This window comes from Aquila chrysaetos, chromosome 10 (genome assembly GCF_900496995.4).
Source record: "Aquila chrysaetos chrysaetos chromosome 10, bAquChr1.4, whole genome shotgun sequence".
NCBI classification, from domain to species: domain Eukaryota; kingdom Metazoa; phylum Chordata; class Aves; order Accipitriformes; family Accipitridae; genus Aquila; species Aquila chrysaetos.
In genome coordinates this window covers 31159826-31182353 of record NC_044013.1, presented here as the reverse complement: position 1 = coordinate 31182353, position 22528 = coordinate 31159826, and the positions used below count along the sequence as shown (strand labels likewise).

General features: G+C 45.2%; 1 protein-coding gene and 1 pseudogene across 1 annotated transcript; one reads left to right on the top strand and one right to left on the bottom strand.

Moving 5' to 3' along the window:
* The first annotated feature begins 656 nt into the window (after positions 1-656).
* Positions 657-8110, top strand: LOC115347674 (annotated as a pseudogene).
* A 392-nt stretch (positions 8111-8502) lies between these two features.
* LOC115347673 (eosinophil peroxidase-like) lies at positions 8503-22306 on the bottom strand. The gene is made up of 13 exons (XM_030029250.1): positions 22231-22306; positions 21541-21634; positions 20504-20679; positions 19745-19868; positions 17251-17380; positions 16439-16639; positions 16028-16343; positions 14715-14875; positions 14079-14331; positions 12475-12645; positions 11397-11634; positions 10665-10882; positions 8503-9295 (listed from the first exon to the last, which is right to left on the bottom strand). Exons 1-13 carry the CDS (start codon positions 22304-22306, stop codon positions 9255-9257), a joined length of 2199 nt encoding a protein of 732 aa, XP_029885110.1. The 3' UTR covers positions 8503-9254.
* Positions 22307-22528: the final 222 nt, after the last annotated feature.

Sequence of the window (22528 nt, the reverse complement as noted above, 5' to 3'; positions counted from 1 at the left end):
CTAGACATGTGGCACTTTTGCCACTTTTCCCACTCTACTTGAGGAATGTCCAGTTGCTCAGCTTGGTCCCTCCAATGCCTACATGTATGGGGCAGGAGATGGCTGCTAGGATCACTGGTTTTCTCTTTCTCTCCTCCATAATACTAATTTCTGATTTCCTGGACAACTTGCAGCCAGCTCACTTGTTGGTGAAGTTCAATGCTTGCACAGAGAGTGAGACAGCCTGGTGTCTGTGCTGTCCGACATATCCCGCTCCCTCCTATTAAAGATTTTCTTAAAAGTTCTCAGAGTTCCTATGCACAGAGCCATGTCAAAGGGGAGCTGTCTCTCCAAGCAGTCATTGCTCTACCAGCCCAGAGCCACACACCCCCTGCACATAGGCACCCTTGCTGTCGCGTGTTTGCCCCTGCTTGCCAGCCAGCTCCTGCACACAGTGCTGCTGGAGTGCCCTTGCTAAACTGGCTTTCCACAGTTAGTTTAGCTCTGAGCAGCAAACACAGCCTTTCTGAAGCATTGCTCCTGAATCTCGTTCCAGCTTTGCACCACCCACATGTAGCTGATCAAGGGAATCTAAACTCTGCTCCACAACATTGGGCGCTTGTGACTCATTTAACTGCGCTGTGCAATGCTCCTCTGGTTGACTCCGGGATGGAAGGATGGAGCTTTTGCTCCTTCATTACCCATTTACTTTTCTGTTCATCGTGTTTCTAGTCCTTTACCAGGTGAATCCTGCATTCAGACACTTCTGCAAGATGACCTTCTTCTTGTCAAGTTGTGGCTCTTCACCCTAAGCATTCTGGTTATTATGATCAGTGTTTCTCGTGGATGTAACATGGAAAACATGGAGCTGCCTGTGGCTTCTTTCTGCTCTGGGCATTGAGTCAACTCGTGCTCTGTTTTGTAGGGTCCTGGGAGTTGCACTGCAGCAGGAAGGAATTAGTTGTATATTGGTGTGAAGAGCTGACAGGCCCTGTAATTCAGAGAAAGGATGTGGGTTTCAGTATTGTATTTGAGTTGATAGAATAACGATTTATGCAAGCAAAGGATGTAAAAGGTGACATAAATTTGACAAACTAAGTAATGCCAGCAAACTGGATGTAATGCACAGGTAAAGTAATTTGCTGTTTTTAGTAAAGCTCTCCTGTCTGGTCTTCAGAGCCGTATTTGCCTCCTCCATGTGGCCGATCATTCCCTTTCTAAGTTGTGTTGAGAAAGCCTCTGCAGGTGCTCTTCTCTTTTGCAGCTTTATTCTGACCCAGTGCCCACCTGAACAGACATTACCATGGTGCAGTGCTGGCACCTGCATTGTCACTGTCCCCATCACTGCAATTACAGCCTGGTGCCCCCAGGTCTGGCAGTCTCTGAGCCTGTCCCCTCGCTGCCCATCCCCTCTCTCCATCTGTTACTGCCTCTGCAGCAAGCTGCTGGACTTACCCAGAGACTGTGCAGCTGCGTGTACACATGTGATTAGCAGCGGTGGGCATTAGTAACTTGGGGTGTGGGTTGAGTGGGGGCTTAAAGCTGACTCTGCTAGATGGCAGCATACTGCTTGTAGCCTCCTGAAGTGCTGCAGAGGCAGGATTTACTAATTCATTGTTGTATGCTGCAGTGGGAGTTGGTATCTCCTAACTAAGCATCAGCCTTTCGCTTTAAGAAATTTTCTTCAGTTCTTGACATTTGTGTCTGACTTTTTTAATTTCTTTATTTTTCCAGTATCTGTTAAAATATGGCTACCAGAATTGCAGTCTAACGTCACCTAGAGGCAAAATCATCTCTCTTTTCAGAGCCTGGGCAATAGCAGAATTGGGTGCATGTTTATTGCAGCCTGTATTCATGTTTCAGCAAGGTGAGCAGGGAAGTAGAGTACAAACAGGTGCACTATGAATTTTGGCATTATCTAATATTTGGCTGATCCATGGAATTGCTGTAGCTGTAGTTGCTAGGCCATTGGTCTAATGTGGCTTGAAGAAAAACTGCTAGGTGTATTTGTCTTCTCTAATGAAATGATGAGCTGAAGAGACATACTAGTTGCTCTTCTCCAAGTCATGGGTCAAATCTGGGTCTGTGGAGAAACAGGCTACTCTGCAGGAGCAGTCTGTGAGATGGGCTGGTTTGGAAGAACGGTGTTTGTTCCCTTTACCCAATTTCAGCACCTCTTTGGCTAATGTCCACTCCCTTTTTCCAGGTTTTTGCGTATGTCATTCCTGCCCCTCAACTACATCTTTGGTCTCAAGGTAATGGTGAAGGGCAAGGAGAACCTCAGGACTAAGAAACCTTTCATCCTCATGTTGAATGACCAGACCTCCCTTGACATTATGGGTATGTGGTGATCCCGCCTCCTGCTCCCGGTCCCAGTTGTCTGTAGGGGAGGGTAGTACGAAGGCCCAAGTACTGCAGGCAGAGGAGCAGGAGTGGCTGCTACATAGTCCATTACCAGCTAGTCCCAAGCCAGGGCTGATCTCCAGGGTATTAAAGCCAGGGTTGTTCTCCAGGGTATTAGAGGTATTTTCAAGCTAAATCAGCTTCATCCTTTCCAAGAGAATGGGGATGAGACTGTTGGTTGACCACAGCCGTGTCACAGCTGCTCTTATTTAGCATCAGCAATAGTCCTCCTCTAAGTGGGTGGTTGGTCTGGAGACCCCCAGAATCCCTTTCCCAACATGTTTCCGATCCTGTGAAGCTGGATGGGGGCTGCACACATGGCATCTCCTAGAGCAGAGGGCTGTAGCCCAGAATTTGGAGGAAACCTCAGTGCAGATAACAACTTGTTCTGTCTTTGTTCTCCCCTTCCAGTGATGATCGAGGTATTACCAAGTCACTGTGTGCCCACTGCAAAGAAGGAAATCCTCTACATGGGCACTTTCGGCCTAGCGTGCTGGCTTTCAGGACTCATTTTCATTGACCACAAGAAGAGGGAAGAGTCTATCACTACCTTGATAGAGGTGGCACACTCCCTCCACAAAGAAAAAGTGAGTGGGGAGGACTCTGGTGAGGAGCCACTAGAACCTTGATGTGGCTGGAAAGGGATCTTTGGGCTGGGCACTGAGCAGAACAGAGTAAGAGCATCTCTGGTGGGTTCAAGTGTGTTGTGTGTCCATGTTGCAAATACTTTGATAAAGATTTGATTAAAACAAAATCGTGAGATAGGAGTGTGAAGTTTGCAACGTAGTTATAGAGACTTAGGAACATTACAAAATGTGCTAAGCATAATCATAAGAATACAAGTATTGTTGACAGTCAGTTAACCATAGAATTCTAACACAGATTGGTTAATTATAGTGGTTTGTTTTAAGAAATCGTTATGGACCTTAGTTCTGTTGCTTAGAAACCCTACTTTGATCAAAGTTCCGGTTAATGGATTATGTGAGATCGACCAATGATTGTTTTAACATAAGAATATTAATAAGGTAGTATGATTAGAAGACCAATCATAGAAAAAGAATTAACATAGAATGTACTTTTGTATAATCTAATATAATGGCAAGAATCGTACTGCGCAGAATCACCTAAGAAGAGGTCAAGAAGTGGACAAGTGAGGAAGACTATGGAAGACCACCAGAGGGCTTCTGAGGACCACCAGAGACCTTCAACGTGCTTGCGTAAAGGACTTTTACATGTTAATAGTTTCTCAGGAAACTAATGATTATGTATAACATTTCTCGGAAATCTAGTGAATATGTATAACAGGTGTGTATTTAACCTGCATAGTTAAATCAGACAGGTGCACACGCTAGGTGGAGCAATCCCCCGTGTGCCCAGCGCTGCAATAAGGAGTGCCTGCTTCTTAACTTCTCATTGCTGTTAAGGAGTTTTATTCCGGATTTCGGCAACATCCATAAAGTACTTGAAGTGGAGGAAGATGATGTCTCTGCATGATCAGGAGCAGACAGATCAGTCCCAGGGGAGTATGCCTGTGCAGTGGCTTAGAATAGTAACTGGAGGTCCCTCCGTCTCAGTATCTTCTCCCTCCTGCAGTTCCGCGTCTTGATCTTCCCTGAAGGAACTTGTAGTCATGGTAGCTCCGTGTTGCCCTTCAAACGTGGGGCCTTCCAGCTGGCTGTGAAAGCCCAGGTGAGAGCCACCTTCCTCCTGCCCCTTGGCATGCCTGCCATGGTCCACCAGCAACCAGGGCTATGTGGCTCCTGGTCCCTGGCTTTCCTTTGGATCAAGCACATATCCAGGACCCCACGAGGAGCTTGCAGGTGGCTCAGGAGGGGGCTGTTTCTGGGACAAGTGGAAAACCTTCACAACTCAGCTTGTGAAAAAAGTGGGAGGACCTTGACAAGAACCCTGGACCTGCCCAGGAGGAGTTTCTGCTGAACAGGCCTCTGCGCATACTAATTTGGCAATCCATGCATTGTTGGGCCTAAATACAGAGATGAAAACACAAAAACCAACAGCGAGGACATTGGGTGATATGGTTAAATGATCTAAATATCCCCCCAAAAACTCAGAGTGTCTACTATGAAGCTGACTGGGATATTACCAGCAAGATGCTGGATTCACCTAAGAACACCAGTTCCGTTTTGGGGGAGAAATCTGGAAATTTGTAGATTCACTGTAGACCGCCTCCCCTCCAGGTCCCCATTATTCCTGTAGTGATCTCTTCATACTGTGACTTCCACAACCAGAAGGAGAAGGGATTTAGACCAGGTGAGGATGATCTGGGGCAAAGAACAGGCTAGGTGTTGGTGCAACCTCAGTCCTTGGAGGGAGCCATGAGGTGGGTGGGCAGAGGACCATGTGCAATGTGGAGATAGCAGCCAGACAACAGTAGTTTCTGTCTTCTCAGGAGGGGAGGGAATGGGAGATTCCAGGCATCACTTTTGCCTCTCCCCTTGGATTTCTCACACCTTGTCCAATACCTGTACGAGGGACCATGGAGAAGCAGTGGAGCCCAGGGGCAGGTCCTGCCCCCGGCCCCACCATGCTGTCCTTGGATCTGCAGGTGCATGGAGAGTTGGGAAACAAAAGCAAACATGGAGCTTTCAGCAAAAGTCACCCTGAGAGTGTGTGTCCTCCCAGTTACCATGTTTCATCCATTTATGGTGACAAAAATTTCTCCTAGTCACTGATAAAATGTTATGGGGAAAAAAATTATGTAAGTCTTGGCTTCAGAAGAAAAATGCAGAAAAAAATGTTTCAAACTCCAACAAAGAAAGGTAACCCATCCTGTTCCTCCACTTCCTTTACTGACACCCATCCCAAAATGGGCTTCTGCCACTTTCCACCTCCCACCAGGCCAGCCCTGCTGTTTCCTAAGGGGAGGACTTGCATCTGACATTCTCATTTCTCCCATTGTTTGTGCCTGGGTGTAGTCATCCCCTCCCAGGCAGACACCTGGAAGAGAGAGTTGGTGCAAATGTTAAACATTGCATTGTCTGTTTCTACTAATCTTTCATCTGCTGGGACTATCCTGTCTCTATTGGCGACACACAAAAGCCTTTTGGTACTGGAAGTATTCCCCACCATGGGTGTCGATAGGAGCATGAGCAGGGACAACAGCCCTGCTCTGCTAGCCTGCTTCCTCCCCATCACGTCCCTGCTCAGTTGGGCAACCAAGACCAAGCACTGCTCTGGGAAATCAGAGACGAACACAATGGGAAGGGATCTCTGAAGCAGCTGAACCTTCTGCTTTAAGCAAGGCCAACTCTAAAGATAGATGAGTTTTCTCTGTGCCTTTTCCAGCCAAGTTTGGAGTAACTTCAAAGAAGGAGATTCCACAACCTCCCTGAGCTTTTTAGGAAAGACTATTTCTGGTTGCACGTACATTTGTCTTTATAATAACCTCACCCTGGGAGTTAGTGGTTAGCTGACCTCTAAGCTCTTTTCCAAATTGCTGTTAAACAGGTAGGATCTTCACTGCTGGAGAAAGAACCAGTTAACTTTTCCTGTATCTTCCCACTTTTCCCACCTGCAAGTTTTGCCAGGGCTGATTCTGAAGAGGTGCTACATGTGGCGAAGACTTCTGCACATTGAGCAGGCTGATCCTCAGGTCAGGACAGTTCACCATGTCCACAGTGGCTTTGGGCATGCTGATGAGCTTCTGGAAAGCCCAACTCTGTGTCTATTGTGTGCACACTGTCATGCATGGAGCAAGTCTGGTGCTTGCTGGAAGTCTGTTATACCGCAACAGACCTACACTTTCAGCACAGCCCTGTCATCACTCAGCTTTTTCTGTAGGACAAAGTGAAGCATAGTAGACTGCTGAGATACCAAGCCTAGCTTTGGATGTAAGATGGCAGGCAGGGAGCATGCCTTCTTTTGTGAAGCTTTTATCTACACTTCTGTTTTGCCTCCCTTGCATGGCTCTGCTAGCAACACTTCTGGATCTCATTTCCTAGCACACATGTAAAGGCATGCAAGAAAGTTAGAAAATAACACAGACAGTCCCTAGATCCGCAGGTGCATGTCTGTGCAGGCACTGTTCGTCTCTGCTGGCCAGAGCAAGGGCCACTGGGTGCAAGAGCAGAAAACCATGATGATAGCTCCCCAGTATATTCTTCCTGTTTGCACCAGTCCATTGCTTAGATGCTTCCCAAAAGGAGTATGACACACCTTGGCCAAACAGGGAGTCCTGGGTGCAATTTCTGCATCCCAAAGTATGTTTCTGGAAGGGGGGACTCTGCTGAATTTGGTATACGTAGATCAGAGCATGGTCAGTTTGGATGTGTGGTATTACAGCGATCTCATTCTCTTTGCTGTGATCTAGAAAGACCCTGAGGTCTTTCTGTTGTGACAACTTCTCCTATATGAATCATTGCATTGGATGTATTTGGGGAGAGATTCAGTTGTTTCTGTATTTATGATTTTTGCTGTGTCTGTGGATGGGAAAAGCCTGGTTTGGTTTTTTGCTGTGTGCATCTGGGACATGGCTGGGTTGCTACACCACTGTTGGTGTGGAAAAGAGGGCATTTCCCTTTGTTTCTGTCTTGTTCCTTGGTTTGCACTGATCCCTCTGCTATGTCTTCTCTTGCTCTTCTACACCACTCGCATATTTTCTTGCCCCTCTCTGACCCTCCTATCTCACTCTTCCAGGAAAAAGCATAATCCAGATCCTGCCAGAAGTGTAAACCCTTGGCTTGGCCGCACACGATGTTCCCAAACTCACTGAGCATGTCCGTGACTCCATGCTCACCGCCTATCAGGGGATATCAGGAATGACAAATGGGACTTCCCATTAGTGGTCCTATCTTCCAGCTCCAGCTGTGTGTGTAGCAGTGGGGCGGGGACCATGGCAACCACAAGAAGGTCTTGCAGCAGAGACAACCATGGATTGCAACCCTGATATAGCAGAGACAGGCAAAATGTCCACAGAGGAAGAAAAGCTTGTAAGTGGAGCTGGTGAAAGGCTTGCCATGTTCCTTCCAGAGAACTGTGCCACCTGCATGGACAGACACATGGTGGGTAGCTGGACATTTCTTTGTAATTGTAACCCTGAGAACTTCTCTCCAGCTGGACCCCAGGCAGAGCTGGACCCTTCCTGTGATCATTGCTGCATGCTTATAATCACATTTTCCTATTCAAAACCAACAAGGTGGAGGCATTTATCCCAAGCCTGTGACCATCCTGCCTGGGGAAGTGGCTGTCTTGGAGTTTGAGGGCTGCCGCATTTCCCTGGAAGCACACTCAGCAGAAGGCACCGTCTCCTACCTCTTTCTGTAGGGAGCAATTGGGAGGTACCTCTGCCACAAGAGGGGAAAGCCAAGGCAGATTTGGGAGAGGGGAATTAAAGACCTTACATGTGTCTGCAGGGGTTGGTGGTTTTTTTGTAGCCTTCCTTTTAAGCAAAGCAAGATTTTGCTTTCAGTGGTTGAGCAGATCTTGAAAGTGTGAGGTGAACCTGCCTGCGCACTCAGAAACCAGAGGCAAACAGCAGAAATGTGTTGCTTAATATCCTTGCCATGCACTGATAACCTCATGGTTTTTAACACGACCTATATATTTTTCAACTCAAATACACTCCAGGAGCTGCAGCTCCTGATTTCTGAATACTGCCTGGTTTTGCCCTGTCATGTGTCAGAGGATGATGTCTTGCCTTCCCCTGCCCAGGGTCACCGCAGCCTTTCCCCACTCCCCATGTGCTGAGGACTCATGGAGCAGCATGGTCCCCAAGCTCCATCACTCACCTGGGGTCCTGGCAATCCAGCAGGTCTCCTGTGGACCCCCTGGGCCATGGGTGGGCAGCGTGGGGTGCTGGGCTGACCATGACTTGCCAGCATACCCCACCATGGCAAAGCACGTATGCTGATGCTGTAGCCATGGGATTTTACCAAGCATGTCCTTTAATAGTCTTCATCAGAGAGGCACCTACTCTACCCACAAGCTTCTCTCATGAGTCTATCTTAGGCTGCCACCCTCTTGCTCCCTGTCCCCTCCTTCCCTCCCAGTTGTGCCAAGGAGAGATGGAAACTTAATATGATTTTTACATGTTCATTATTTATTGACTTCATAGGGTCTTGGGAGTGATCATCCCAGCCAGATGATTATTTTTTAGCCCTAATTCTTGTAGTTTACATACCAGCCAGCTTATGGTTTGCTTTTTTATGCTGATACGTTTAGCTATGAAGCATAGCCAAAGAATATTTTGGACACGTTTGACATACCAGAATTGATGTCAAATGTAGGTGAGTGCATACAATGTATTTTATTACTGCCCAGCACACCCAAACACACACATGTTCACTATAGGATTTAAATAAAAGATGTCTCTAGGCTTCAAGATGCAGCTGCCATTCTCCAGTGTCTTCAAACACTGAAATCTCACTACTAATTAGAAACAGCCTAAACAGTTTGCGCTCTTGTGCAAAACAAGAAGGAGATAAGAAAAGCTTTGATAAAGATTACATGAACTTGCTAATTTCTGAACAGGTACAAAGGATAAGGAATTTGATTTTAAATGCAAGCACACCAGCCTCCAGATTTGACACCCATTCAGGATGGGAAGTAAAAAATTTGTCTTGATTGTGCCTTTAGAGAGTCATAAAGCATCCAGCACCTAACCAGCTCTTGCCCACCTCTGAAGATTTTTTTAGGGCAACAGACAATAAAATGCCATTACCTTTCCACCTGAAGACTTACATTACTGGAAGCTTTTACAAATAAATGATATAAAAATTACAGTACAGCAAATAAAACAGTAGACATAGTCTTGAGCCCCTGTCTGGGAAATCATGTGCCAAGGTTCAGTCGACAGCAGTCAGCTGAGCATGATGTACAGGCAGCACTTTCCCAAGAGCAGCTCAGTGCCATCATTAGGAGTTTCCAGTGCTGGTCTGATGAGCAGAATTAGAAACTGTCAATGAAGCAGAAAAAGCTACTGAGAGGCAGAAAATGTTTCCGGGACACAGTTTTTCTCCCCACATTTTTGTTTGACTCCATAGCTTAAAATAGTCACTGGTGAATGGGTAACTGAGTACCAGGTCACCCCTGTATCCTTGTACCTCTGAGACACCGCAGTACTTCCAGCCTTGTCAAAAGGTACCTCCAGTGACCTAACATCAGACACCCTTTGGATGAGTGCTTTTGGGGCAATTTCTTGGCACTTGAAAAGGTTAAACTTTTAGCAGTTGCTTTTTAACACCCTGAGATTTCACTATCTCTGGATTATGCAAACACAATTCAGCTTCCTCCCAGACTGGTGATAAAAGAGCCACAGGAATCGGCTCAGCAAGTTTTACTGACCGTAAGACTAAGTTAATAAAAGAAATCAGGAAGCCTCTATCGTATCAAGAAGGCAAGCATCAGCTGGACTTGGTTCCTAAAGAATGGGGTGACGTCACCATAATTTAGCCTTTCCATCAAGTGCAAATGTCTGTCTTAAACAACAGTGTCTCTCTCAAATACAGTTAATCAAGCTCAATACAGGAACTGCACGGAGATGTTTTGTGGTCTGTGCCTTGCAGAAGGACAGAGTAGGTGATCCCCAGGTATTGCGATCATCTATAAATGGGTTGCCAGAAGGAAAAAATCCAACCCAGTCCATTCTGCTCAGGTCATACCTGTCTTCTGCAAGTCTCTGTTCTCCCTACACCATTTTCAACTGGGAGAGCCTATGCCAAAAGCGTATCAATAAGAGGACACAGCTAGTGTCCACATCTCTTAAATGAAGACACTGTTTTACTGTCTTTCAGGATGTGGTACATCATAAACTCTGACTATGTGTGTTAAACTACTGGTGTGTCAGACCATACAGTGTCAAAACAACTCCAGATATACCTTAAAATGCTTTAAAGCTTTAGGGAAGGCAAGGGGAGAGCAGGGGCTTGGAGCAACAGAGTATGAATTTGGAGCAGGTTGGCTAATTCCAATTAATTTCCTCATGGACACTCTTCCTGTGAAGTAAGACTCCAGTTGTCCTGGAATAAGGTATTTAGAGGACACATCCACAAGGGCCAGAACAGACTGGATTTTCAGGGATTTCCTATCTAGCTGAAGAGAAAGAGGCAGTCTAGTAAGGGATGACGAAGGTGATGGATTGCAAGGAGACTAGGCTAACAGCATCTCTGCCTCCAGTGGTGTCTGAGTGGGGCTGAAGGGATGGTCAAGGTCTTTTGGGGGCAGAGTCACTGAAATGACCTTAATTCTTTTATTTCTTTAGGCATGGAAGAGTCTGACCTTGTAGGGCATTTATTATTTTTGACAGACCTCAAACAACTGCATACCTTTTGTGCCACTCTGAGGCTCATCTTTCCAGGGTGAGAGGTTGAGCTTGTTGATCTCATGGCAGTCAACAAAGTTCTCCGGATAACTGTTGATCTTGAACACATCCCTGGGTATCTTTTTGATATGAGTATTGTCACAGATCACTGTTGACAGTAAGATTTTTCTCAGTGCATGCAACTGCTGCGGAGTGAAAACTCCTGGTTTCTCCCACCAGAATCTGCAATGATATTTTCAGAAGCAGTTTATAGTCTCCTTGAAGGCATTTGGTGCTGGTTACTTCCCAAGATGGGAATCTGAGCAAGGTGAGTCTCTGCTCAGATCCACCTTGATTCATCAGGCAGCAGGCACACCCCCTTGGAAAGAGGTGTCTCCAGTGTGGCCAGGTCTGGATTCTGCCACTTACCCGCCAGTGCAGAGAGCCTGCCTCTTCCACACAGCATCACCAGGCTGCTGGGCTGCAGTGACTGAGCCTCCTCTTTTGTACCCTGAGAGCAAATGTCACCTCAGGCAAAGACTACTGCAGATAACCCATGGCCTGGAGCTGGTGCTCCTCAACGACATGGGCTGCAAAAAAGACTCCTTCGGCAACTGGGCTAAAATCAAAGTTTGAGCTTTGCTGGGAGCACTCACTGGCATGTTGGAGATGGGCTGGATTAGTGTGTCACATGAAACGTCAGCATTTTTTCCCATAATAAATGCCATGGGAAAGGTTTGCTCTCAGGGCCACCTACCTGTCCCCATCACGCAGGTTCCTGAACTGGGTGCCAATGATGCAGGCCAGGAGGGGTCCAACTCTGCCCTGGGGAACAAAGGGCTCTGCGATTGCCCCAATCCAGAGGTCAATATTGTCCGGTGTCCCATACAACTTCATGAACTTCTTGGCCAGTTTGGAATTGCCTAGCACCTCAGAGAATTCATCTACGTTTTGAGGTTGGGAGAGCCCACAGAAGTGCCTCCAGGCATTGTAACCTGCAAAAGCAGGAACAGTGGCTGATCAGGACCCATGTCTCCCCACCATCTGCCTAGGCTCAGGAGCTAAACAGACCTCTTGGCCCATGAGCAATGTCTGCTTCTTCTCATGGCATTAAAGGATCTGGAAGACATTATTGTCTAGACGGTTACCATAAATGCCATGTTTTCAACAGTCCTTTTTGTATGCACACAATTTGGGTTGTCTTTGCACACAACTACAGGTTCATTGCATTCTGTTGGTTAGAGCTACCTAGTGCTGAAGGGGAATGCTCCAGTCTTTGCCATTTGGGGAGGGAATATTTCTAGGATCAAAGTCCTAGAAAAGAGCAACATTTGGTTGTGCTTAACTCAAGAGCACCCCTTCTTCTCCAGCGCCTGGGGGCAATCATACCTGTGGGTGCAAGCCACTTCTGCTCAAAGCTGTGGGTTGTCTGAAGACACAAAATAAGCATTGATGGGCAAAGAACAAAGCACAGATGGTCTGTCTAGCCCACATGAAAGCTGAACTTGGTTGTTTGCATCTGTACCTTCTGTACCCCACACGACCTCTCTTTGCAATACACCATTTTTTCTACCCCTCTTTATTACATTATCCCAACTATCATCTTTGCTTTCCAAGCCTTTTGTCCTTGTCTTAAATCCCTCAGAAAAAGATCTTTATAATACTGAGACCTTTTCTTCCCTGAGCTTGACTGTCTATCCATCCTTTACCTTCAAATCAAGGTACTGTTTCTTCCCATTGGTATGGAAAAAGCTTAGTACATTTGCAGAACTACTATAAACAGCAGAAGAAAAAAGAGTATTGTTCACAGGACGTGTGGACTTGTGTCTCCTTACCTGGAAGGCCATGATCTCTTCCCCGTTGCATGTTCAGGGCTGCTAGATCAAGACCCATTATCTCTGTCTGTTCAAAAAGGTGGTTCTGGAGCTCCTCAACAAGCAGTTGATTCTGTTTCATCAGTTTTGCACGATCAACCACCATGCCCCGTATCAGTGGATCAATGCCACCTGCATCCATTCCAAACCAGGAAAAGACTTTTTGTATGAAGTTCCAGCTTCGATGGTCCGTTTTGTGCAGCTGAAACAGTGCTGCATGAGATGTCTTTTCTACTCTGGGCTGTGTGGGCTTCACCTAGCTCCATATTTCCATTTCAACATATACTAGTGCATAGGTACATACCTGCATATGCCAGTAGATGAGGCCTCCCTTTAGTAACTAGATTCCCCACCTCCATCCCTCAGCCTTCCCTTCTGCAGCCCTAAATCCACTTGTTGCCCACCTGGACCTCCAGGTCACTTTCTGCAGAACTGCTCCTTAGCCTGTCAGTCCCCAGCATGTACTGATACAGGGGGCTTTGTCCAAGGTTTAGGTTTTGCAATTGATTTTGTTTATAATTAGCTATTAATTGACAATTATTTATTAAAATATTAAATACAATGATAGAATCAATTAATGTCTGTCTGTCTATGTCTTTTTCATAGCCATTAAGAAGACAGTATTAGTAAAACACAGGAAAATTGGCTGCATGTGTGTAATTTGGTATGTTTTCCGTAATTAGTTAGATAACTCATTTTGGAAGAGACGTTTGTCTTCCTTAGAAAGATTCATGCCTGTACATATCAGCTGTATAAGAGCAGGATCCTATAACTCCCTTTGGAGTCATGAAGAGAGATGGCCACCAGTAAGATGCAATTATGCTGTCTTAGCTCAGTTAAACTGGATGGACCACCCTCTGGCAATGCCTACTAATTACAGAGGGATATAACAGCTTAGCTTGACCTAAATTTTAATTGACTGACATTTGGCATCATAAGCCTCATGCATCCTGCAACAGCATGAGCAGTTGCACTATTTGAGTGAAAGTGCAATGCTCGCGCTGTCGGATCTTGCTGAGCTGAGATGTACAGCAACTTGAGAAGGTGGTTTAATCTGTTACATATTCTGGTTACTTAGTGACATGCTCAGAATATGAATGCAATTATCGTGCAGTGAACTGAGGAAGACAGCACTGAAAAACTGTGCAAAAGAAGGTACAGAACTGCATAGTCTGATGCAAAATCTTGCTCCAATGTGGCTGGTTCTGGAGGAGCTGGTGCTTGATAACATTCAATGGTTGGAGTATAACAGCACATGATTTTTGGCAAGGGTCCTTTGCCAGGGTACAATGCAGAACCAATGTTAGGCTCTGTTTGGCGACAATTCTGCAGGACTGTCCTGCTGCCCCACATTTAGCAGACCACCGATTTGTTTGCAGCCCCTTGGGTAGACATGTCATGAGCACCTTCCAAGTTGAATGGCACTGTAATTCATGTGAGGTCAGTTAAATAAATGGAGCTAAAGAATTTTTGGGAGTCTAGGCTCATGTGTCTTACCAGCTGATCTCCACCTGAATGTCTGCTTCAGGACCAGACCAGGACTGCTGGGTACCCCATGTTCTTACCTTCCATTATAATTCTCCATGTGGCGCAAAAGGTCAAATGAAGAGGGACACGAGAGAATGAACCCAAAGGCTGAAAACTGTCATCCAGACGGGATACAAAAGGCTGTACTAACGTATGACCAAATCGGAAAGCCAGGGAAAAAACATTTGAGACTGTAGGATTCACATTGTCATTGTAGCCACTGTACAAAGGGATCCACTTTCTGGTCTCCTCCCCAAGCAGAAGTGGGAGGTAATCTCTGTATGTTATTATCTGAAAAAGCACAAAAGCAGAGCAAGTCGTCAGCAGTTGTAGCAGAAATGCCATCAAAGTCAGGTGCAGAGCATGAACATGAACTCTCCATCCAGTAGCAGAGTTCATTAAGATCTTCAGAAAAAAGAGCTGTAGCAATGGCATGAGTTTGGTGTAATATATTAAAATTATTTACTATAATAAATAATTGATAAATTGGTAAAATAATGGATAAAAAAGCTCCGGATACCATGCTGTCTCAGATGGAGCATCCTTATTCACAATTTTCAACTCCCACAAATAACTCCACTAGGTCTGCAAAGCATGGTTTTCCTCCTTTTCCTGGAGGAAAAAACATTCCTATCATCTTATGCGGATGATAAACAGTGAGCAGTGATCAGTACCTGGTTTATGGCAACTACAATCTTTCGACTCTCTTGGTAAAGCCTTTCTCCATCCCAGTGAGGATTTAATTTCCTCAGCTCTGTAACCAGGTGGTTGTGTTCGCGTAGAAAGACAGTGTGCAGTGCAGAAAGTCCCAGGTTTTCAGTTACCCGTTTGTCACCTACAAATGAAAATACTTTAGGAATTTTGTAAATTGCTTTTTATTTCAGCAGCAGGTTTTTGTGTTAAAAGAGTCAGTGTTACTGGCAGTAATGCTCATGCTTAAGATTCCTAGCAGTCATTATTCATGCCATATATTTCTTTCCAGCACAGACAAAACATTCTCTGTCCAAACCATTTAGCCAAAATCATTAGAGAAGAGGCTTTGGGAAATTTAAACTATATTGCACGTGGTGATGAAGCAGCTGTAAATGTCTCAGTTTGAAAAAAAATCTCATGTCTGCCTTCCTTTCATACTTCAAGGATACAATCTTCTTTCATATCAATTTTGAAAATTGAAATTGAAAATTTGTCTCAGTTCACTCAAGTTGTAAACACCTCTGAGAGGTCTGTGAATGTGCCTTCAGCAGAGATGTTGAGAGAAAACTGGAGGGGATGCAGTGAAGACTCTCTGACAGCTGACGGAAGAAGCACTGAGTATCTCCTCACTCAGCAGGGAGTTCTTGTGTGCAGGGAATGAGAAAATAATGTGCAATGGGAACACTCTATATTCTTATGATTGACTTTGCAAGCTTCACATTTATAATTTTTTTTAATGTTGTGCTTATGATGGATCACTTCCTATTTTAATAAGTTCTGTGTTTTGAGTCATCAATTTGTTTACATTTCAGACAAAATTCTAGACTTGTCTTCTGATGTAGGTTGGGATATTTGAAATATTAAAAATTTAGAATGTGGTACCAGGAAGAGTTAACTAAATTGATTAAGAGCATTTAATTGTTAGTAGTGATTGAGTTGGAAACTGAATGGTGAATTATAGGCAGGAGGGGGAAGAAAAGTCATTGAGAAGTTTTAAATGCTGGTGGTTACTCTATTGAAAATATCTCCTACCTTTGAAATGACTTTTTAAAGGGAGGATGATTTGCTGTAACTCTTTTGGGAAACTAAAACAAAATAATTTTCATGTTTAATTAAACAATTATTGTACAATTATTATTCTTTTTTAATTTGGGGAAGGGTCTCATGTCTTTCACCTTACACAATCATGTCTTGCAGCTCCTCATGCAAATATAAAGACAGATCAGACACCTGACCATAATGATCCTTCTTGACTTCATGGGCCACTGAAAACTACTCCACAGATGCACCTTACCTGCTTTAAAACAGGGGATGTTCATGCTCTCATTGGTGAGAACACAAATACTTTTTGTTTTGTTCTCAAAGGGCAATAATTCCAGCCCTGCATCAGTAAAATTCTGGTTCACAGCCATCAAACCTAGCTGGTTTGTCTGATTTCTAATACTCTTTGCCACAGAGTCTTCGCTGCCGTACACCGTGCTGGCATCGATGAATGAGCTGACAGCATTGATCTGCTCACGAGTAAATGTCCTGGGATTGCACATGGATGCCGATTGGATGAATGGCATGCAAGAGTTCGACCTCAGCATCCGTGGGTCATCAGGGGGAAACTAAAGCAAACAAACATAAGCAATGTCTCAGAAAGTCATGGAGTTTTATTTTTACTGTCTTAAGATAGCGTGGGATGGAATGAAAGTCAGGGTACCTTAATTGGGAAGCAAGGGGACTTGAAGGCGCAATCATTCTCGCAGTGAAGCTCTGGGCTTGCTCCTGCACCGCTGGAAGGGGCTAAGTCTATGTCATGGTTGACCCACTGGCCCCACTGCATGAAGACAAGAGAGAGCTCTTGATCTTGAGTGACGTTCTTGTTGGCTGTGCAAGCAATTTCATTTGACACTTTTCGAACCTGCAGAAAACCAAAACGAAAATGAGTGACTATCTCTACCATGGTGAATTTACCTCTCAGTATAACACCCACTATGAGATCATGCATAAGATAATCTTAGATAAGCTCATAACAGTTAATTATGGCATTAAACAGACCCGTGCCATGCACCAGCTCTATCAAAACAGGTGTGACTCCACAGTCAGTCAGCCAAGCCCATCTTCATGTAAAGCCTTTCCTGGCTGAAACTGATGTACGTGCACACATCCAGAAAGTCAAGAAGATGGCTGAGGAACACCCAAGCCTTATGGTTTGTATAAACATCCTGGTGTATCTGAGACACTGTGGTGCTGTCTGCATCAAACCTTGGGATGCACACTTCTAAAAATGTTATGTGGTCCATGCTCTGCTTAGTAAAGTATTCACAACCTTTTTGCTCATGTCTGTCTCCACAAAAAAATACCCCCCCAAGCCATAGCTCAGTTGTGGAAAACAAGCCTCAAATTAGCACCTGAGATCAGAGGAAAGGATCAAGCAATTTAGACTCTAGATGTTGCCACTGTTTCATTTCTGATGGATGCAGCGAGGGCAGTGCCCACTACTGTTATCTGGACAAGAGTAACAGTTCTCACCAGCGGGAGTGGAAATCCATTGTACAGCTTTCCTTCACTTGCTCCTCTGGGAACAGACACACCATCTTCATACGCTGCTGGGAGCCAGCGAGCAAACGCACGGTTTGAGGACCCCAGATGAGAATGCTTTCTGGTGCATCACAAGAAGAAAAGCAAACACCGGTTATTATTTCAGAAATGAACAGGCTTGTAGAGACTAACGTTTTGCAGCCCTTTAATCCGTGTCTGATTACTCTGGTAACAGAGGTAATAGCCAGAAAACACTGAGAAGTAAATAATATCAAGATTACTACTGCAGAGAAAAATGAACTTTTTTGACAAAATCTTTTTAAAAAGATTTCTCATGCCATTATATTAATTTTATTTGGCATTTAAATCTCTGTAGCACCTCTGCCTCCACTGCTGCACCACACAAAATCAGTCTCACAGTAGGGCCATCATCAATGATCAGGGTGGCCATGCCTTTGTCCAGCTGAGGGCTGGAAGCTTCCAAGGATGAAGATCCTCCACCTCTGCAGGGACCTGTGCCAAGGCTGCCCCTTCAGCAAGTTTTTCCCCATGTCCAACACAGAACCTCTCAAACTGCAATCATAGAATGATAGCATGGTTTGGGTTGGAAGGGACCTTAAAGACCATCTAGTTCCAACCCCCCTGCCCCTCTGTCCCCCTTGCAGGGAGACCTTCCACTAGACCAGGTTGCTCAAAGCCCCATCCAACCTGACCTTGAACACTTCTAGGGAGGGGGCATCCACAGCCTCTCCGGGCAACCTGTTCCAGTGTGTCACCAACCTCACAGTAAAGAATTTTCTCCTAATATCTAATCTAAATCTACCCTATTTCAGTTTAAAACTGTTACCCCTCAACCTATCACTACACTCCCTGATAAAGAGTCCCTCCCCATCTTTCTTGTAGGCCCCCTTTAAGTACTGGAAAGCTACTATGAGGTCTCCTCAGAGCCTTCTCTTCTCCAGGCTGAACAACCCCAGCTCTCTCAGCCTGTTTTCATAGGAGAGGTGCTCCAGCCCCCTGATCATCTTCGTGTCCCTCCTCTGGACTCGCTCTAACAGGTCCATGTCCTTCTTATGCTGGGGCCCCCAGAGCTGGACACAGTACTGCAGGTAGGGTCTCATGGGAGTGGAGTAGAGGGGCAGACTCACCTCCCTTGACCTGCTGGTCATGCTTCTTTTAATGCAGCCCAGAATGCAATTGGCTTTCTGGGCTGTGAACCCACATTGCTGGCTCATATTCAGTTTTTCATCCACTAATATCCCCAAGTCCTTCTCTGCAGGGCTGCTCTCAATTCACTCATAGACCAGCCTGTATTTGTCCTTGGGATTGCCCCAACCCATGTGCAGGACTCAGCCACGCCATAGCTGAGGCAATTACATCAAATATTAAGAACCCAGTATCACCACAGCTCTTGTTTTGATTGCTATTACTGTCCTTGCAGGCAGATTTTTGCAAAATATTCAAGTGCTATCCCATGGTGTCCATCTCAAGCTGAGCAAGATCCTTGGAAAAATGTTAACATACCACAGAGTCCCCTCGCTTCTGAGTGCCTTGTTATCTCACTGGCAACCCACTAGATTAGCAAGCCCAAGGACAACCCTAACTAACTGGAGCCTAAAAGTCAGCATGGACACTGCTGTCCTTGGGTCGCTGAAGGCTCTGGGGTCTGTAGGTAAATGTACAGACTGACTGTAACATTAGCACCATGTGAGCTCCCTGCATGTGTGATGCAGAGTTGTGCTATGTCTTCACATCTGGCACATCTGTTTCATACCAGATGCACATCAGATACGAGTCCCACTCAGACTTGGGGGCTGGAGTTAGCACACCAGGCAGCAAGTCTATGGCAGAACAGGACAGCAAGCCTTGACTTCCAAGTATTAGGCTAGAAATTTTGCCATCTTCTGGTCAAAAAAAAAGCTAACAAGGAAATAAATATATGATCCCCAGTTTGAACCAGGAGGGAAGCTATTGCATAAGGATACACAATACATGAAGCTAGAAGAGCCAAGAATTAGTGCCTTATTTAATTCCCATCCTTATGCATCACAACAGCAACCACGGAGATGAGATATGTTGATAGCTGAATATTTTCATACGAACCATTCTGGGGAAATTTGTATTATCCATGCTACAGAAGAGTGGAGGGGTGATTTCCTGGAGCCTCAAGCGGAGTGAGAGGGTGGCTTTCATAGCCCCAAAATCTGCTTTCCTCAACTTTTCACCTCCCCCCACTCCAAGAAGTCCCTTCCTTCACCCAAAGCAGCACATGGAGGGCAATGGGCTGAAACCTGAAATTTTCAAGAAACGACATCTTTTTCCTGCCAGGCGTAGGTAGAAATGAAACATCTGTTACAGAGACCACTAAAATGAGCATTTCACTTTTCTTGCCCTGATGAAAGCTACTTACACAAATGACCTTAAGCCATCTATCCTGGGTCAAAGTACAGACTTGGGACTCCCCTTGTCCACACGCAAACTCTACCTGTTGTTGCACTCCCCAGTAATGGTCCGGTAAATGTCATGATTTGGGCATTTAATGGAACGAATCTGATAGTCACAGCCCGTTTCTTTGGAAATCATCTCTTTCTGTTTTTGGTCTAGGAGGTCTGCAAGAGAAACAGTGCAAAATAACATCTGCTCTTACTCATTTTTATTTTAGCTTCTTGGTATTCTAGGTCAATGTCTGAGTCAGAGCTGTGTATATATAACATGAGGATTTTAATTGTTCAGTGCCTAAACCCTTTTGTGGATCAGCTCTCACCTCTGGGCTAGGGAAACTAGGTTGGCATAGAACAACTTTCCAGGGGAATATGGGGAGCATCGTCACCAGCAACATTTTACCCTAGACTGGGAATAAAATTATGACCCTGCAGGGTGTTACAACCTGGGCGGGTGGGTGTGAGGATGAGAAGTGGAAGATAGACTTCTGTTCTCAGCGGTCTCAGTGCTCAGACTCTCCTGGCATTCCACACATTTTTTGTCCCAGGTTTATCACACTTATTGTTAGGCTGTTTTTATCATCAAAGATATGAGACAGGCACTGCCAAAGATGATGAATAAAACACCAGGTGGTTTGACCTGCCTCTGAGCGTGCTTAAAGTCTCTTCACCGGGGGTTGTTGTGGGGAAGGGTTTTATCACCAGTTATTTAGATCATGGCAGAGCTGCGCTCTGACACTCCTGCTGTGGTAGATTTTCTGCTCTTAGCTGTTTGTAAGACATTTTGGTCTAAACCACATTACCTGTAACATTGCATCTCCATTTCCCAGAGAGACGCAGCTTTATTTTGAGGAGTTTCAAAGTAGTTTCCAAGTAATCGGCAGCACGGACTGCAGATCTCGTTCTTCCTGCTGGGTCCTTTAAGTGCTTCAGGAAATCCATTGGGTTGGCAACATTTTCCTCTAGTTTTCTCTTTAAGCTGAACATAAGAGAGTCCCATGAAACACCTTCTTTGAAATCAGACCTCCTCTGTCATGGTAGGCTGGGTGTACTTAGATGTGACAGCGCTGCTGGGTCCCAGGCAGGCTCTGCTCACCTAGGACAAGCTGGCTGGTCATCATCTTTGCACTTTGCACTGATTTTTGCAAACAAATCATTGTGATCCCTACTTCAAGTTTGCATTATGTCCTTGCCACAATAAATTTTGTTATATCATGTGGAAAGCTAGATCAGTGGAAAACTTATTCAGTGACTGGACAAAATTTTACATTTAGTATGTCACAAGATATATTCTGTGAACAGAGAGACAACCTTGGCCATGCTGCATCTCTTCCTGGTCCCATGGCTCCTTCTTGCACAATGAAAAACCTTCTGCAGGGTGGGTGCAGAGAGACTCCTCCCCAGAGCATCCTGCTTCCTGGAACCAGACTTTTGGGACAATACATGGAGGGATACCTGGGGTTTGGCTTCCACCGAGACTTGTTTGTGACAGGGTGTTTATCTGCACAACTGTGGTCCTTCCGGAGAGGGGCAGAACTTCAGCAGTCAGGAGAGGATGCAACATGTGTCCAGTGTGCCCATACCACTATAGACTACTGAGAGGTGCCCATGGCAATGTAGGTGAGAAGGAAATAGCTTTGGGTGATGAAGGGTGGCCCTGGGACTGAGACAGGACACTAGAATCCAGACAAACTGGGCAAAAGGGTCTCTCCAGCTATGACAGGGAGAGCCCTTGAACAAAGACGTTTCTATAATAAATATGCATTGAAAAGCAGAAGAAACACACATATTTTCTCTTATTTCCTTATAATGTTGGGGGTCTCATGCAAAAAGGACTCACCTTTTTCGGGCATGTAAATATGCTGTGTCTACCAGCTGCCTGGCTTCACTAATGCTGCTCAGAAGAGAGGAGTCTGATAGTACCTCTGAGTCCTCTACTAAAAAAAGAAGAAAAAGCAGAAATTGAGGATACTTTGTAATGTACACCAGGAGCTACACATCCCACCCCATCGCTGGGTGCTGAGGTGCACTCATTCACTTTACATGTAGTTCCCACTGTGTGTTTAGTGCTACCTGGACACCTTTATCTGTGCTTCTCTTGCTCATCTGCTTCATCCCATTGCTGAGGTCCTGAAAGTCACAGGACAAGAAGTGACTGTAAAGTGGTAGCTTATTATCCATTTCATAGAATTGGCTCTGACGGCTTTGGGAGACTTTTAGGGAGTTATTTTTCACCCTCATTTTTGAAGCTATTCTTCCCTGTGAGAAGGGAAATGCATAGAAGGAGCCAAATATATGATCTCACCCAGTTTCCCTGTCATAAAATGATGATCATGTGCTTGGAAGACCTGTTGATTAAAAAGGCAATTTCCTTAGACAAGTTTCTTAGGTATTGACTTCATTGTTAGCAGGTCAATCTACAGGTTATTTCAAATTTGTGTTGGAGCTATGTCTAACTAGGAAGTCAGACTGAGTTTTGACTCACACCCTTTCAAGCACAGTAGCAGCTGAAGGAGGAACAGAAACTTACTATTTAAGGAGGAGTCCATTGCCCCGACTAAGCAGACAGTGATGATGGATCCTAAGAGAGTAATTCTTGGTTTCATGCCTAGAGAGAAATGCAACATAAATCTTCTGAATGGGCAGGGCTTCACTGAAGCATTAGAAGAGATTGACAGGTTTGGTTTGAGTATTTCTTTTGGGATCCAGGAATAAACTACAGCACCCCTCTGATCAGGTCTGTAAGTGGGACTCTGGCTGGTGAGGGCTGTAGCTGTAGGCATAGGTGTTAGCAGGACACAGGGACATCCCTGTGATGTGGGACATTC

What these genes read in the sequence shown, in the direction of transcription:
- LOC115347673 (XM_030029250.1), bottom strand. Translation starts at nt 22,306, where the DNA reads ATGAAACCAAGAATTACTCTCTTAGGATCCATCATCACTGTCTGCTTA. An exon ending in AACCTGCGTGATGGGGACAG is followed by an intron (nt 10,883 to 11,396) that starts GTAGGTGGCCCT and finishes ATATCATTGCAG; the next exon opens with ATTCTGGTGGGAGAAACCAG. An exon ending in GCCTCAGAGTGGCACAAAAG is followed by an intron (nt 9,296 to 10,664) that starts GTATGCAGTTGT and finishes CTTCATTGACAG; the next exon opens with TTTCTAATTCTGCTCATCAG.